Source organism: Pimephales promelas, chromosome 19 (assembly GCF_988280905.1).
Source record: "Pimephales promelas chromosome 19, fPimPro1.hap1.1, whole genome shotgun sequence".
NCBI classification, from domain to species: Eukaryota; Metazoa; Chordata; class Actinopteri; order Cypriniformes; family Leuciscidae; genus Pimephales; species Pimephales promelas.
In genome coordinates, this window is record NC_142787.1 from 31,010,995 (window position 1) to 31,029,301 (window position 18,307).

At 36.4% G+C, this 18,307-nt stretch overlaps 1 protein-coding gene across 1 annotated transcript in view; it reads right to left on the bottom strand.

The window, feature by feature from the left end:
• LOC120482760 (rho GTPase-activating protein 7) overlaps window positions 1-13,390 on the bottom strand; it is a 67,599-nt gene extending 54,209 nt beyond the window's left edge. The window contains exon 1 of the mRNA XM_089123600.1: window positions 12,955-13,390. Within this exon, the coding sequence (XP_088979726.1) occupies window positions 12,955-13,075 (121 nt within the window). The 5' untranslated portion in view covers window positions 13,076-13,390. The remainder of the gene's footprint in view (window positions 1-12,954) is intronic.
• Between the last annotated feature and the right edge of the window lie 4,917 nt (window positions 13,391-18,307).

Consider the following 18,307-nt stretch of genomic DNA (forward strand, 5'->3'; position numbering starts at 1 on the left):
CAATATTACAAATAGGATCAAATGTGTAAAGTGACCTTTCCTGCCAGTTTACCAGCAGCTTATTTTCTCTCACCGGGTAGATTTACACTCTCTCCTTCTTAGCGTTTATAGTCAGCTGTTTTCTCGATCTGTGCCCTGTTCCTTCAGGCCTGCTTATCCAGCATTATTCGGCCCTCGTCTCACCCCAAAACGAGAGTGTCTTTTGTCGGCCCGAATCAATCAAGCCGGGGCCCTGAACCGCTTTTCGCAGAAAGGAGACACTGGCGATTCCTCAAGAAGGGTGAGGAGAGAGATTGAGTGTGTGAGGGAGGATAAGAGAAGCGGCACAGCGCGGGCGGGAGAGAGCGATCTTTCTGATAAGACTGCAGAGAGCCTACGGTAATAAATGGAGAAACACAGGAGGGTTCAACGGGAATGACTTCTGAAAGAACCGACAAATGTTTGCCTCTGCGGGTTCAAATGTGGGGAACGGGAGAAGAGTATGAGCGAGACATTTCATCTGTTGTCTGAAGACTGTGTGACGGAGTTTGTATGACATCAATAATAGTGTCACTGCTGTAGTTCTTGACCATTGCATCCTCATTCACAGAGGCGGAGGGGTTTTATTGTTTGTCCGACTGGGTGTCTAGACGCTGCTGACAGAGACATCTAACCTGAGGCCCATGAAGGGCAAATAGGGCTCACACACCTGAGCCCACAAACAAAGGTTTTAAAAGACAGATTTGATGAGAGTTTGATGGCGTATCGTGAGCTCTAGTCATCATTACGGACCTGTTCTGTAAATCAGCAGGTTCATTCACCCTCGTGCTGTGATTTAATACAAACACACACACACATAGACTTAAGGCTGAGGAAACACAGATAGACATACTATCATTTTGGCAGTGGAAGGCACGACACCAAACTACTGCTCTCTATTTGTAACGCTTAAATGATTCCCTGTGCTTTCCATGAATATGGTACATCTGCTGATCCGTTTATAAACATCATGTTCGGCCTGAGAACTCATAAATACAACATAAGAAAAATGTGTCTCTATTCCTACATTTGGGAACGCTTTAATAATAAGTACTTACAAATTATTAACAAACTTACATTATAGTTCATAGTTTATTGTAGTCTCTACATTGCTAATTTATTAATAGGAGAAACTCTAAAACATGCTGAGTTGTTTTAACCCAACTTTGGGTCAAATAGGGACAAACCCAGCTATTGGGTTACATTTTTCAGTTACATTTTTAACCAAACGTTTGAGTTTGTCCATATTTGACCCAAAATTGGGTTAAAACAACCCAGTATTTTTTAGATTGTATATACAAATAGTGAGTTCTTCATTAATTAAACTGTGTTTAATTAGCTTTAAAGGACTTTTTAATTGGTCATTATGAGTAAATAGTTCTCACTTTAGATTAGGTCAAGGGAAATGGGAAAATGTCATTACGGTAATTAAGTGCTTTAAACCAACCTTCATTGCACATTAATCGCATTCATATTCAGTGTTCCTTTAAATGCTTACAAATACACACACATGCAGTTTATGGGAACATTCCAAAGGCATAATAGTTTTTATACTGTACACACTGTATTTTCTATCCCCTTACACTAGCCCTTCCCCTATATATATATATATATATATATATATATCAACAACATTTGTTTAATTAAACAAGAATAATTTGGTTACAGTGACAATGCCTTTATAACCCTTAACTGTCACAGGTGGGATGCTTGCTATTATATTTTTAAAATAATAATATCTTAGAAAATGTTCTTAATTTATCAATTTGCAACAAGAATATTTTCATACTCATGAAGCATGTTCAGACCTTTATTTTGAAAAAATGATGAACATGAAAAAAAGGTAGAAACCTCAGTTTGTTTTCATGCCAAGAGTTCAAAAGATTGCATCCATTCAATTCTTTTACAAAAAAGGTCTAAAAAAATGTAAAAAAAATTTCACCATTTGTGATGTGGCAGGAAGCTATAATGCACATGCGTGTTCTTTGTATGCATTTCTTAGAGGTTGAATTCATATTAAAATCTGCTAAACATCCCATATTACTTCTAAATAGGATCTCTACTTCATAAATTGTATGAAAATTGTTGAAATAATTGTTCATATCACTCAAAGCACATATGGAAGTTGAGGCGCCCGTATATGGGCAGTAATGGAGTCTGGTTGTGCCCTAGTGGAAGCGTTCGGTACTGCGCCCAAACAAAATCTCACTGAAAGCTCATTTCTTTGAGATATCAACCTAAAATTTGAAACACAACTTGTTCAGATTTTTGGCTTTCATTTTTCTGCAATTTTACAGTAGCCCAGGTTTTGAAAATATATATTTCATATAAAATATGAATATTTTTTTTTTACATTGTACATTTCCACAAACTCAAACTTCTATAACTTTTTTTCTGTTTAATTTTCTTAATTTATTTCACTTCGACAAAAATCTGCCAAACGTCTTCTTTAAAACGAGACCAATTACGTCTATATTCCAAAGCATTCCTGAATTACAACTATTTAAGTTTGAAATGTGCATTTCCATGTCTATTAAAAAAAGGGGGGTGACAGTCAGTTAACAGGTTGGGATACTAGCACAGATACTACAATATGTTAAATAACTTTAAACTAGTTTGTTAATGATTTGTCAATATTTTATATAACCGCAAACAAACAATTCCTTTTACTGACCATTTAAAAAAAAAAAATCTTTTTTTCATCAGTTTCAGGCCCTTTTTCTCAACTCCCACTACTGTAAATAAATGTGCCATGACTGTATGAATTGTACGGATTTACAGTATTAGTAAATCACCAATAAACAGAAGGTTATTTTATAGATACATGACTTATTTTATTCACTATCCAGATTAAACAGTTAATCCATTTCACGTATTATGTGAAACTCCCCAAGACAACAAACTGTTTCACATATTCTCTGGGTCCCAAAAGTGGAAGTATGCATTAGGAGCTCAACACGAACACGCAACTGTCACTTCCTGTTTGCATGTTCATTCTGCACACACAATAGTGCTTCAGGGTTCACACACAGCCCAGTATCAGAATATAATCAAGCGATTCTATCTTTCTACTTTCCATGAGTCTACTGGAAATAATCTGCGATCTCTCTCCAGCTGTGCGTGAAACTAGATTGAGATCAAAACTAATAGGAGACGTTGGGAAGCGCCAATGATTTCGTTTCAACGGCTCCTCCTTTATTGTCACCCGCCACATGCGGCCCGGCATGCAGATGAATTGGTCTAAGAATTGGTTGTTGTTCAGGAACCAATGGGGATTAGCTGTCTAACATTCTGTTATCAGCAATCAGAAGACATAACGAAAAATATGAGTGGGCCCTGTAGCCATGTTGAATAAATACAAGGCACTGTAAAAGTTATATAAGCTCCAAAAAAAAACAAAACAAAACAGTGGGGTAGTTTTATTTCTTAACCTTCTGGGGTTGTTTGTTTCAGAGTCACACTTGGGGTGTTCGGGTCCAAATGGACCCAAAGGGTGGGATTCATATTTAAAAAAAAAAAATCATGATTTTTTTTTTTTTTACTTGTTTTTTTATAATATTTTTTCTTTTCTTTTTTGGTGTTTTGAGAAAATTTCAAAAAAAAAAAAAAAAATTATAATTAGTACTAATGCAATAATTATGACAAAATTTCCCCCCATTGAACATAATAGAAAATATATTTAAAAAAATATATTTTTTTAGAAAAAAAAAAAAGCTGTATTTCATTTTAGAGTCAAGCCTAGGCCTCATAAAAGTAATTTTTGAAATGAGATGGATGTCATCTGGTGGACAAACTGAGCATTTTAAAAATGTAAAACACATGTATAATCTTAATTTTTTGGTGTGTTTGTGTATAAAAGTGTGTTTGGATGTGTCTGTTTTGCACTCTTGATGTTTTATAGATTCACCCCTTCACTGTTGTGTGCTTTTTTCAAGATCGTAGATGATTTGTAGATTGTACGCACAAAAAAACTTTTTTCACATTTTTGCCAATTTCCTATTCATTTTCCATGTGGGTCCATTTGGACCTGAACACCCCAAGTGTGACTATTTTTTTTACAACCACTTAGACTACTCACATCCTGTCCCCAATTTTTTGGGGTGTTCAAATACCAAATACCAACAAAGTCACCAAATTTTGGACCATTCCGAGGAAGCTGTGATTTAAAAAAAATTTTATTTAAATTCTTCGGGTCCATTTGGGCTGAACAACCCCAGAGGGTTAAGAGAGCATCAGTAGAATATATACTGATATAATAATCAGACTTAAAGGTGCAGTGTGTATTTTTTTATCGACATCTAGTGGTTCGGTTGCGAGTTGCACTAAGGGCTCCCTTTCGAAGAAGCTACGGTGACTAAAACGGGACAAACATATCGTCGTCTGAGACAGCAGAGAATAGCCAGAGTAAGTCAAGAGAGTGTAACACAGGGCCCTATGATTTCCGCGATAACAAAATCACGGACGGAATCGCGGAATTGGCCAATTAACGCGGAATCTAGTGTTAACGCGGAATTTCGTGGATTTTTACATATTTGGTGTGAAATTCTGTTTTTGTGTGGGAGATGAACGCATGTCTGGTGAAAATGCAGACCAGGGGAAGCAAATCTGGGTGACACAAACCCCTCAACCCGTCATTTCAGCTCCAATGACGACATCAAATCAATGAAAGAATGGCGAAGCGGCTCTCCATGGCTCTGCTTTCATCGGCTAAAAGTTAAGAAACTCGACGCTATAAGCGGTCAGTGCCGAGCCGAGCAGTTCGCACGTGACTTATGCAGTGTTTCCCACACATTGACTAATTCGCCGCCACATACTGCGTTTCGGTTTTTAACACTATTAAACACGCAGCGTATTCTTTCAGTTGTATTTCTCCGTCCGTCCCTCCGACACACACACACACACAACGTGCACACCGCGTCTGTCTATGAGGCGCCGGACTGGACAATTAAGCGAAGCGAACTCCGTGAGAGACAGAGTGTGACTTTATTTAAACTTATATAAACAAATATAATTTATATTACAGTTTAAAGCTCATAACCAATATTTTGTTGTTACTTGAAGAGTCCAGTATTCGTCCTGAAAAGGCTCCTGAGTAAATGTCTGTAGCCCAGGTTTTGAAAATATATATTTATATAAAATGTGAATATTTTTTTTAAAATTGTTCATTTCCATAAACTCAAACTTCTATTACTTTTTTTCTGTTTCATTTTCTTAATTTATTTCACTTCGACAAAAATCTGCCAAACGTCTTCTTGAGCCAGTCCAATGAGTAAATGTCTGTATTACCTCAATAAATTTAAGGTCATTCCTAATTTATTTGTATTTTTTAAATACATTTTAATCATTAACTTTAGAAGCATACTATTTTTTACAACTAAAATAACAGTCAAGGGTAAAAAAAAAACTAATTCCCAAAAATTAAAATGGAAAAAACGGAATTTGGGAAAAAAATAAAACGGATTTCATAGGGCCCTGTTTCTGTACCACAGTCTATTATAAACCAGGATCAAGGGTCTTAATATACACTCACCTAAAGGATTATTAGGAACACTATACTAATGCTGTGTTTGACCCCCTTTCGCCTTCAGAACTGCCTTAATTCTAAAGAATGTCTCATTCTTTATTAAGTAAGTTCTTCATACAACACTGAACACATTATGGATGTCATATTGCATTTCTGTAGATACTCAAAACTTATTTTACTCATATTGCATTTCTGTAGATACTCAAAACATTGCACAAGTGGATGCAGGAAGTAGACTGAACAAATTTGAGGAAATTGTTGAAGGTTAACAGTCTACTCCGAAACTAGGCTCTTGGATGTCTCCCAGACGGTGTCTAGCCATTTAAGGTTATGACACTCTCCGCGCTTGAGAAAGACACTGAAGCTCAGGCCTTTAATAATAGACATGCTTGCCAAGTGACACTATAGAAGACACTGTGCAGATTGCAGTGTGAAAAACCATTAGGCGACCTGCACCTTTGGAACTCATACTAATGATGCAAACTCCTGTAAGGAAGACATGCTACTTATCAGGGTTGAACCAGAATAGAACAAACCTTTCAGCTAATCTCAATGATAAAGCTCTGGTCTCAAATTATGCTAAAGCCTTGATTCGCAACATGGAAAAGTTAGCTTGTTCTGCTCTCTTCTGGATGTCTCCGTATAAAAGTTTGGGATTTGGACTGTATTGATCGTTTACAGTGAAAGTTACTGTTTAGATGTTGCTTTTGTCAGTATTTTAATGTAAAGAAAAGAAGTCATTATTTTGAAGATCAGCCAGCTCTTTTTACTCAAGATGTACAAAATACAGCCTAAAAAATGTGTGCTTAACCTTTAGATTTCTGAATATATCTGAATAAGAAGTCAAACTGATGATTTTAGGAGTTTGTTTTTTTTTAAATAAGGAATTGATTTATTGAGATTAAATCATTAAATAAACATTCAAATTAAATAGACAAAATATTTTAAATGTCACACGGTTAGAGATTTAAGTGGACCAAATGTTTGTTTGTAATTACTGATAAACTAATTTTCTACAAAAAATATATTTTTACATTCATACAGTAGATAGCAAGAAATCTCAACACAACAATATTAGTAAAATTTGAGAAAATAGAATGAGATTATTTACTACTTTCTGCAATACAGAATTTTAAGAAATTATCTTTTTTGTGTAAAAAAATGTTGCATCAATAGGGCTGAACTCAGAAAGCTTGGTCGTTAAAATTATGTATTTTTTTTAATTACGTTTTAAAGTTTATTTATTTATAAAATTTATTTGTTTATAAATAAATTTATTTATTTATTTGTTTATTTATTTATAAAATGTAAGTTTATTTATTTATAAAATTTAAGTTTATTTATTTATTTAATATAAATTCAGAAGTTTCAAAATTGTACATTTGGACAATGTTTTTATTTTTGGGTACATTCAAAAAGGACAAGACCTCTGAGGTGAGACAGGCCAAAAGGAGTATACAGATGGATGATTTTATGTAAAAAATAAAATATATAAACATGGGATTTGTGCCAAATATGGTTGTTAAAGTCATGTTTGTGGAAAGTGCCATTCAATTTCAGTGCACTCTCATGGCTAGTCTGTTTGACTGGCTTATGTAAGCTGTTTATTCCCATTTGCTCATTGTTTACTTTGAGAAAGTTGTGTTTTCATGGTCAAATGATCTCATAAAGTCAAGGGTGTGCGTCAAAAGGATCAAGTTCACATGACCATTTCTATTCATCTAAAGAGCTTTACATGATCTCAACATGGCACTGTAATTTCCATAAAAATAGTCTTCGAGTGGCAAGGGATGGTAAAAGAAGCACTTCACGCTGGAATATTTTTCATTTCATTGTTAAGTCGGACTTGACGTTGCGAGACTCTTATTTGTGACGGTCATTTGGCATGTTCTCAACGGTGTAGAGCTTCAGCAAGTATTGATTTAATAACTCGTGGGGCCGTAGAGACAGTCGCCTTGGCCGTGCAAGCACTGAGAGATGACAATTTTATGCATCATCAAAGGTAATGAAGGATCTGGATCCTTCCTTCAGGGAAGATACTTTTGATTAGGCCATAATTCCAGATGATCCTTTTGAACTGGATAAACATGAAGGAAAGCTGAAGAGACTTTCTTTTTTGAAAACGCTTTAAGGGGAGGAAAATGAGGTCATTAGAGAGAGAAAAGTCATAAACGGTGGCCTGAGAGTCATATGGAGGACATTTCGGCCGTTACAGAGGTCATGCATGTTAACTTTAATCTATGAGTTGTGGGGTAGCATAGTATTCTCAAATGTTTTATTAGCAAACGTATTATTGTATTAACAGTATTGCATTTTTCAAGTTGGAAACTGATCCTCAGCATTCATAAAATGTAGCATAAATGTCTTGTTAGAGTCTTGAGGCAATAATATACGACTGACGAGTTATGAAAAACAGGAAACATGCTTCAAGTTTTAAGGCATGCACCCTTTGATTATTGGCCCAAGTGGTGTTCAAATATAACCTAGAGCAAATTTGAATCAGTTTATCGATTGATTGATGGATGGATGGGTTGACGGATGGATGGGTTGATGGATGGATGGGTTGATGGATGGATTGATTGATGGATGGATGGGTAGATGGATGGATGGATGGATGGATGGGTAGATGGATGGATGGATTGATGGATGGATGGGTTGATGGATTGATGGATGGATTGATGGATGGATGGAAGGATGGATGGATGGGTTGACGGATGGATGGGTTGATGGATGAATGGGTTGATTGATGGATGGATGGATGGGTTGACGGATGGATGGGTTGATGGATGGATGGGTTGAATGATGGATGGATTGATGGATGGATGGATGGATGGATGGATGGATGGGTTGACGGATTGATGGGTTGATGGATTGATGGGTTGACTGATTGATTGATTGATGGATGGATGGATGGATGGATGGATGGATGGATGGATGGGTTGATGGATGGATGGATGGATGGGTTGACGGATGGATGGGTTGATGGATGGATGGGTTTACTGATTGATGGATGGATTGATGGATGGATGGGTTGACTGATGGATGGGTGGACTGATTGATTGATTGATGAATGAATGGATGGATGTATTGATTGATGGGTTGACTGATTGATTGATTGATGGATGGATGGATGGATGGATGGGTTGATGGATGGATGGATGGATGGGTTGACGGATGGATGGGTTGATGGATGGATGGGTTTACTGATTGATGGATGGATTGATGGATGGATGGGTTGACTGATGGATGGGTGGACTGATTGATTGATTGATGAATGAATGGATGGATGTATTGATTGATGGATGGATGGGCTGACTGATTGATGGGTGGATGGATGGGTGGACTGATTGATGGATGGATGGATTGATGGATGGGTTGATTGATGGATGGATGGGTTTACTGATTGATGGATGGATTGATGGATGGATGGATGGATGGATGGGTTGACTGATGGATGGGTTGATGGATGGATGGATGGATGGATGGATGGGTGGGTGGGTGGATGGATGGGTTGACTGATTGATGGGTGGATGGATGGGTAGATGGATGGGTTGACTGATTGATGGATGGATGGATGGGTTGACAGGTTAATGGATGGATGGGTTGATTGATTGATTGATGGATTAAATGAAATTATTATTTTAATAAACCATTTATTGAATTAATTAATCGATTGAGGGGTTATAACACCCTGTGCGTTGTAATTCTGCATTTAGAAAAAAGTCTTTGTCAAAATGAAGTATGATCATTTAACACAGACCATTCATTCATTCATTTAACAGTCGCACAGACGGCCATTGACCGGAGCAGCACAAATTCCAACACATCCGATGTCCAACGAACCCCTGGTCACATGGGACAATAGAGGGAGACTGAGCAGTAAATCTGAGTTGCAGCCGGTTTAATGAGCCTTGGCCTGCAATGAGAAGCCAGATTATATATGGTTATGCGAGTGTGTGAACGCCTACCTCATGCCCACCTAACCTTTGAGCCCAATTTAAAGAGGGGTCTACGCGTAAATCTGTTACTCTAATCACCTATTTACATTTTTTATGGTAAATTGCTGACAGATGCGATCAATTTCTCAATGTTTGGTTTAATACAGGGCAGACAGTGTTAAGAAGTTGATCATTCAGAGATTCTTCCTGACTGTTCTTCTGTATTTTTAGTTCCAAGAGAAGTCAGCGGACTTCTGTTGTTTACGTTGGTCTTTCTTAAAGTAACAGTCCATTAAAAATGTAAATGATATTGTAATTCACTCACCCTCACGTTTTCCCAAATCTGTACGAGTTTCTTACTTCTGCTGAACACAAAAGAAGATATTTTGAAGAATGTTTGTAACCAGAGAGTTGACAACATGAACAACATTCTTCAAAATATCTTCTTTTGAATTCAACAGAAGTAAGAAACTCATACAGGTTTAGAACAACGTGAGAGTGAGTAAACAGTGACATACCTTTTAAAACCTTTAGTAATCTGCTGTACATATAAGATGCCATAAAATATGTTTTAATACTTTTGCCTATTAGGTAAAGCCTATGAAATGGAGACCTGCAAAGGCTCTGAAAAACAAGTCAGTGGAATTTATAGTCTTACTGATGCCCTGCAGTTATTCCAGCAACGCCACTTGTGAAAAACATTAACAGACTCAAAAGAATTCTGCTTCTGAAAATGATATAGTCAATTCAACTGTGGGCGGAAAAAAAAGGTGTTGTGATGTGCTGGGGAAGGACATTACTTCCCCAGAGAAAAGAAATATTCACTGTGATTTATAATCTCATAATTGAGATTTACTTTGTTTACTAAATTTTATTTATTTCATTGTGACTTCCTATATGTATATCTCACATTTCTTGTTCATATCTACAACTTATTGTATTCTTTTATTTCAAAATCATACACTCTAAACAATGCTGGGTTGTTTTAACCCAAATTTGCGCCAAATATGGACAAACCCAAATGTTGGGTTAAAAATGTAACCCAACTTCAACTTTCACTTTCAACTGTAATTTTTTTTAAATTACATTTTAACCCAACTTTTGGATTTGTCCATATTTGTCCCAAATTTGGATTGAAAATTCTAGTATCGTGAAATGTTTAATTGCATTTTTAACCCAACAACCCAAATTTGGGTTGAAACAACCCAACATTTTTTAGAGTGTAACATTTTCAAAAAAGTTGAAATGTTTACTTTACACTTTATCAAATACATTGGTGTATTGATGGAAACAGGCTTCCATAAGATGAAAACATGTCGGCTGCCATTTTGAAAACACTTGATATCCGTCCTAATTGATGCATAGTTTTGGTGGCAGAATAAATGACTGATGTGTGATGAATATGTCGTTGAATAATATTTCTACAGTGGTAATGATAACCAAAATGTTGCACCTGTGTGATGCTGCTTCCACTCCAAAATCACTTATCATGTCTGGTTAGGACACGGTGTTAAAAACAAATTTAACACCAGAATATTCCAAACTAGAACACTCTAAAAAATGCTGGGTTGTTTCAACCCAAATTTGGGTCAAATATGGACAAACCCAAATGTTGGGTTAAAAATGCAATAAAAAAATTTACAGTTGAAAGTGAAAGTTGAAGTTACATTTTTAACCCAACATTTAGGTTTGTCCATATTTTACCCAAATTTGGGTTCAAACAACCCAGCATTTTTTAGAGTGAAGGGTCTGTAATATGTATGTATATATATATATATATATACACTCTAAAAAATGCTGGGTTGTTTTAACCCAACTTTGGGTCAAATATGGACAAAATATGGAAAATTTTTTACATTGCATTTTTAAGCCAACATTTGGTTTTGTCCATATTCGACCCAAAAATTGGGTTAAAACAACCCAGCATTTTTTAGAGTGTATATATATATATTAACAGTCATGACATTTTCAATTCAGGAATTCAGAAGAACAGTGATTTCCCATATGTGATGTTTCAAAATTAAACAATTCCTCAAAGCGACTTGCAAAATATTCATGGCTGTGGCAAAAAGAAGAACTTATTATTTTTTCAGAGATTCTGTTATTGTAGCTTAGGAAAATGTGGAATCTGACCCCATTTCCTTCCTTTTTTTTCTCCCAGCTGTGTATGTTTCTCTTCTTCCCCATAACCCCCCCACCCAATCTTCTTTCTTTTCTTTTCTTTTTTTTAAAGATTGCAACATCTGGTGAGGCTTTCTCACAGTAATCTCTGGAGCTAACAGGTCTGCTCTCCATCATAATGGAGCTCACAACTCTTTATACACAGTTCCTCTATCGTTCACACACGCAAACACCCGCTCTGACAGGCACACAAAAAAACACGTGGCTCCGGTTCCTGCGATGAGGTAATGCCTCTTGGCATGGGTGAAACGAGAGCTGACCGTGAATGGCGAGGACAATCTGTTCAACCTCAGGTAAAAAAAAAAATAAGTGAAGCAATACAATAGAAAAGAAGGAAAAGCAATTATCGTTGCGTTCCGACTTTGACGTAACCCAGATACCTCAATACCTCACACGTCAGCCCACGTCGATAAAAGCTCCAATCTTTCCCGGCCAGATGTTTACTGCACATGCCAGACCATCATTTTTGCAAGTGCCGCATTGTAATTTCACTTGTCCGTGGTGTCGTGCGAAGTGCGAGTCGCTGTGCCGCATTTAATTGGGGTGCGTTCGTGTTTGGCAACAATCTGATTTAATTGGAAGCTTTTCTCCCACTAATGAGTTCTCGCGCGTTTATGAGCCGCATCTGGATGCACATCGTGATCTATGCGCGTGCGACCGTGTTTACACCGAGTTATGACACGCTGGGTCAGGGCGTAAATATTAGGACAGGCTTGTAATGTATGACGAACTCGAGAGGAGTGTCCCACGAGATAGAAAAACTATCAAGGAAGATTTAGCCCTCTTATCGACCGAAGGCCATTTCCTGCGGTGCCTTGGTGCCAGAGATATCCGAGCAATTGAACAGAAACGTTTCAAACCATTTTAGACATTTGGAAAGCCATCGTCATTGACAACTTTGAGAAGTTGATGACACATGTATCAATATTTAGTTGCAATTCACATATGAAGAGTTCAGATGCAAAAGCCTTGAAATTTTCTTCTAGAATGGTCATTTTTATCAAGCAAGTTCAGTAATTTCACTTAAATGGCAATGATAATTACCTATTAATTGTTATTTAAGTGAAATTACTGAACGTTTGATAAAAATCATCATTAAAGAAGAAAATTTCCAATGGCATTTAGAGACTTTCGCATCTGAACTCTTCATATAAACCATTGAAACCGGAGAATTCCCAATGCGCACTCCTGGTATGCTTAAACAAACGTTTAGCTTGTCATTACACCAAAATCATACAGCAAGAGCGTCAATGGACCACCAAGGCACAACAGAGAAAGCCACAATCTCTTTACCTGAGAGCCGCTTCTCACGTGCACTCTTCCAAAATGTATCCCAAGCTTTGTTAGTTGAATCCTTCACGTGCTCGCTAAAAGACCTCCTGAGTGGAGTTTTCACCATGTGTGCCATATCCATACGCTCTCCAGTGGCGTTTCACTCCATCTGAGCGCGGTCGAGTCCAGCTGGGAGTCCACAGAGAAGGAGGTTTCTTCTTGCTAGCCTGACACTTGATGCAAAAAGTCTGCATGTAGTTTGCAGACACCCTCTAAAATGAGATTGTGTAAGAGAGAGAGAGAGTGAAAAGGAAAGGGGGAGAAAACTTTTTTCCTCTTAAGTTAGGGGTCAGAGGAGCCTGAAAAGGAAATAGCATCTACTTGGGGTTAAGCGTCACCACCCCTCCTCATCTCGAAGATAAAGTCCGCAGTCATACACGATCATTAAATGTTATGTTTGGATGTCTCTTTTGATGAAGGGTGGGGAACTGTGCAAGGACGGTCCCCTTTTTTTCTTTATCTTTGCTTTTTCTCCAGCCGTTTTGTTTTTACCGTGACTTCCCTTTTCACAGGAGAACTTCTCTGTTTTTTTATATGTCAGCTCTTTTGACGTTGGCTCTTTGATTCCAAACAAACAATTTGGTTCCTTACTAAACGGATCTGTCCGATCTGTCGTGACTGGATTTTTTTTTAAGTTCTTAATGTGCTTACAAAGGATGACATTTACAATTACGCTGTAAAAATATATTGTTGGTTTAACTTAAAAAATGAAGTAAGATGGTTGCCTTAAAATTTTAAGTTCATTGAAATGGAAAAATTGAATTTGTACAATGAAGGAGATTGATTTAAGCATCAGAAACTCTAAATATTATGTTATCTGAGCTACATAAATTATTTAAGTTGATTTGACAAAAGAAAAAATGTGATTACAAATCATGAAAATATTGAATTTTCTTGTACACTGTAAAAAAATATTTTCATGATTTGTAATCAAATCAACTTAAATAATTTATGTAGTTAATATAACATAATATTTTCAGTTAAATATCCCAACAATATTGTTTCAGGATTCATTCTTATGTCGTCCTCTAATCCCATGGGTTCTAGCTTACACAGTGTCATTTTCTTAATTCATATTTTTCTCTTGTTGTACGCCGCAAATATTTAATTATCCATATATTAAGATTTTGTTTTGTGAGCAAAATTGCATAAAATATGTACACTGTAAAAAAAATATTTTCATGATTTGTAATCACAACATTTTTTCTTTTGTCAAATCGACTTAGATAATTCATGTAGTTCAGATAACATAATATTTTGAGTTTCTGATGATTAAATCAATCTCCTTCATTGTATTAACTCAAATTTTCCATTTCAATGAACTTAAAATTTTAAGGCGATCAGGTTACTTCTTTTTTTTAAGTTAAACCAACAATATTTTTTACGCATAAGTCTGACCAAATATAGAGAGATTTGTTTAAAATGTGAAAACAAGTTTTAAAGATTTATTTAGATTATATGTGTATTTAATTTTGCTTCCAATTTAAAATGTTTTGAGTAATACTGCAAGAATATGATTTATTGCAGTGATTTAATTCCGATCACATTACTCGAAGAGACATTTGCTTTTTGTTCTATAAAATAAACTACAATCACACTTCGAATATTAAGTTGCAAACATTAACAAACATGAGTGCTTAATTTATTTTTAAAAACGTTAACATTTAAAGTTGCATTTACATAAATGAGCAAATGTATGTGTATACACTGCCTGGCCAAACAAAAAGTCGCTGTTTGGATTAAAATTTTGTGATGTTATTTTAAATGTTTGCTCAAGATCTCAAACACATCCCAAAGACTTTCAATGAATTTAAGGTCTGGATTCATGTGTGAAAACGATCCTTCATGCTCCTCCCAAACATTCTTTCACAATTTAAGAATTTAATCTTGACATTTTCATCCTGGGTTATGGCCGTGATGAGTCTTCCTACATGCTTGTTTAAGAAATGAAAAGTTACGCACTCCATCAGTTAGGGTTAGAAGAACTGTTGCCAGATATAAAATGCTAGAAACACAATAATCACTGTTATGAATCATGATAATGATCCAATCATATAGAGGAACCCATTGTTCAAAATGACACATTTATTTCCAGGTTTCAGGTCTACAAAGCAGCTTTACTAGTACGTCCTGTTGCCAGAGCAAACACATGAACACATAAACTGACCCGGGCAGATTCGTCCTGCCCTAGAGAATATGTTGAGCTTCTGGCAGTCCGGATCATGGCATGTTACTGGCACAGACGCTCTGCTGCCATATGTCAGGCATAATTCAATTCTGTGTTAACACACCAAATACCCAACATGAGCAACAGATTCTGCCATCTTTGTTTATTTTTTTTGCTGTCGTTTCCTACCCATCTGTCTTTTTAAACTTTAAACCACAGCTTAAAAATGCATGGCCTTCCGTAGTGAAAATAATCCGTGGGACTTGTCAGACGGCTAAAAAGACATCCTGCCTCCCTCCTTATTTGAACTCTTCTCCACAAGTGGAACGGCACAGTATTACTGTTTGCAGAAACTTTGGACAGAGTGCAAGCTTGTTGAAACTTCAAATGCGCATTCATCTCAACAGTGAAATATAATTAGCAATGTCTTATCGTCAGCTTTGTTCCTCACGACTAAACATGGAGTTCTGCATGACTGTTTTCGGGATGAAACAGTAGTTCATGATTCTTTCATTAGGTTTCTTTCTATGAAAGAATCATGAACTGGCATTGTTGATTGACACACACAAACCAAATCCACTGAATATTTAGGTCACTGCGTGAACTTTTTTCCTTAACCCTAAAACTGTATTCTGGACAAATGTGCATGGGCAAAATAGTTTTGATTAATTTTTTTTAAAATACTTCCATTGATCTGAGCGGTACAAGACTTGGCTACTTTTCCTAAGTTTGCCTCCTGAACACACACAATTTTTTGACTCAATTCTACAATGTACAATGTGGGTGAAAAAAAACCTCCTTAATCTTGTATTTGGGTCAAAAATGGGCACCCATAGAAATGAATGGGAAAAACTGTAATTTAAAATAAGCCAAAATAAGACACCAGGTGACAGCAAAGTCACTTCATCTTTAGGTTTTAGCTCTAAGAACTTTTTGGAATGATATTTTAATGTACCGGTTGTTAAAAAAACAAACAAATAAAAAAAAAACATAAAAATAAGCATAATTTACATAGAAAATATGGTACTTTTTGAAGTAAATAAATTCAAAAATACCCCCAAAATAAAAAAACACCATAAATGGATAGAAAAAACTTTATCGAAGACAGTGATATAACATTTATAATAAATAAAAATTTGTATCACACCTGTAATCCACAATTACAGGATTAAGGGCTATAAAGTGAATACGGTTTGAGGGCTACACGTTTATGTTTGTTTGTTACCACATCAATACCTCAAAAACCTGCATTTTTAACAGGGAATCATAGACTATATGTATACATGTGAGTTAATGTATGTTATTTAACATTTTTAAAATACATAATATAATGTTAACAAGCCATTTATTACACATTTAAAATTGATACCTACACTGATACTTAATGTTTTTTTCCCCAAACTATTCAACATTACGTTAAATATCATAAATATGCATGAAATCTATCTGTGAAGTGCACTACATTGTTGACTGACGTACAAAAATCCACTTGTGAATTTTTAGGATTATTACGGTCCTGTGGAATTCATGGACGAGCCTGTAAAGGATTGCTTAACAGTCATCTGGTTCACATTAGCAACACCGCTTTTGCCCACTATGAATCTGATTGGCAAGCGACAGTGAAAATCCTTCATTGTATATTTTCTTTACGCGGTAAATCACTCTTTTGTGTTGGCAGCGATTTGCTCAGGGGAAAGGTTACACTCACAGGACAGATGTTATGGGAAAAAAACGCTCATTATTTTCACCCTGATACGGAACAGTATAGGCTAATATAATTTGCAATGCACTGCATTAATTTTTTAGAGTCTTATGCAGTTATCTTTGCTCTGATAAAGATTTATTCAAGCAGTATGTGTTTTTAAATGCAAAACAGATGACATGGTGGACCTTGGGGTTTGCGGTGGTGGTATAATGATATGGTAAAGGAAATCTATGCATTCATTAAAACCAAACTTCACTTGCCATGACTTCAATCAATTCAACAAGACCACATGATCTTTCCCGACACCCATATTGATTGGGTCTATATAGCTCTGAATTCCTGCAGTACTTGTGCAATCATTGGAAAAAATGGAATGTATGATACATGTGAATAATTGGATCAACTTATGTACAGTTTCTGGTGGAAAAAAGCAACGATTTGATTGGTGGGTCCAGTGGGTCAACAGCAAATTGCGCAACGACTCGCGATCATTCCCATTTGGGGGGCTCTAGCCGCAAAGCAAAAGTTCTTCATTTGTAAGCTGCACATGTGCCATACTAGTCATGCTCGTGTATGCGTAAACAAACCCTACAGTACAGTATGTCTCACTTGACTCAGCTGCATTCCCTTAGGGTGTAATTGTTCATCCTCGCCTCCCTTTTCCCAGCAAGAATTCATTCTGGACTCTTCCTCAGCTCTCTGTTCGCTTTGATTAAAGCTGCAGTTTTCTCATATTTGTCTCTTTCACACCATTGCTCCACACCACACTTTGAGACTTTTAAATAGGGCTTCAGTGATCACTTTACGTTGCAGTAATAAATGCACTTCATTGTATAGTGATTACACACCCCAGCTGAACAGTGTTGTTAAGCAAACTAAAGTCATGTGTTTCAGGATGTTTGCTTTAGATTCTTTCATTACTTGAAGCTTTGGGCTCACAAATTAATTTAACACTCATTACATTACTTTTAAAACTAATGTAATTACTTTACTTATTACTTCCTGGCAACAGCAATTTGTTTCACTATTCGGATGTAATGCGTCCAAATTTCATTCATACAGTAGTGATGGGCATTCGGCTCTTTTGACTCGGCTCACTGAAAAGAGCCGGCTCTATTTGCTCACAAACGGCTCTTTAAATGACTTTGACTATAATATTTCATTTTATATTACATAATTATTTAATTTCTATAGGCTAAATTTGTAAAAATAGAGTCGGCTCTTCAGATATGCGAGCCAGCTCTCGACGTTCACTTAAAAGAGCCGGCTCATTCGCGAATCGCGAACGACCAATCAAAAGCTCATTCGCGAACGAGTCGATCCATCATCACTAACGCTTTCGCGAACGACCCATCAATAACACGCTCATGAATTGCGAACGACCCATCATAACGCATAGTCGGACAGGACAGGGCACACAAGGAACAACAAAAGCCAGTCAG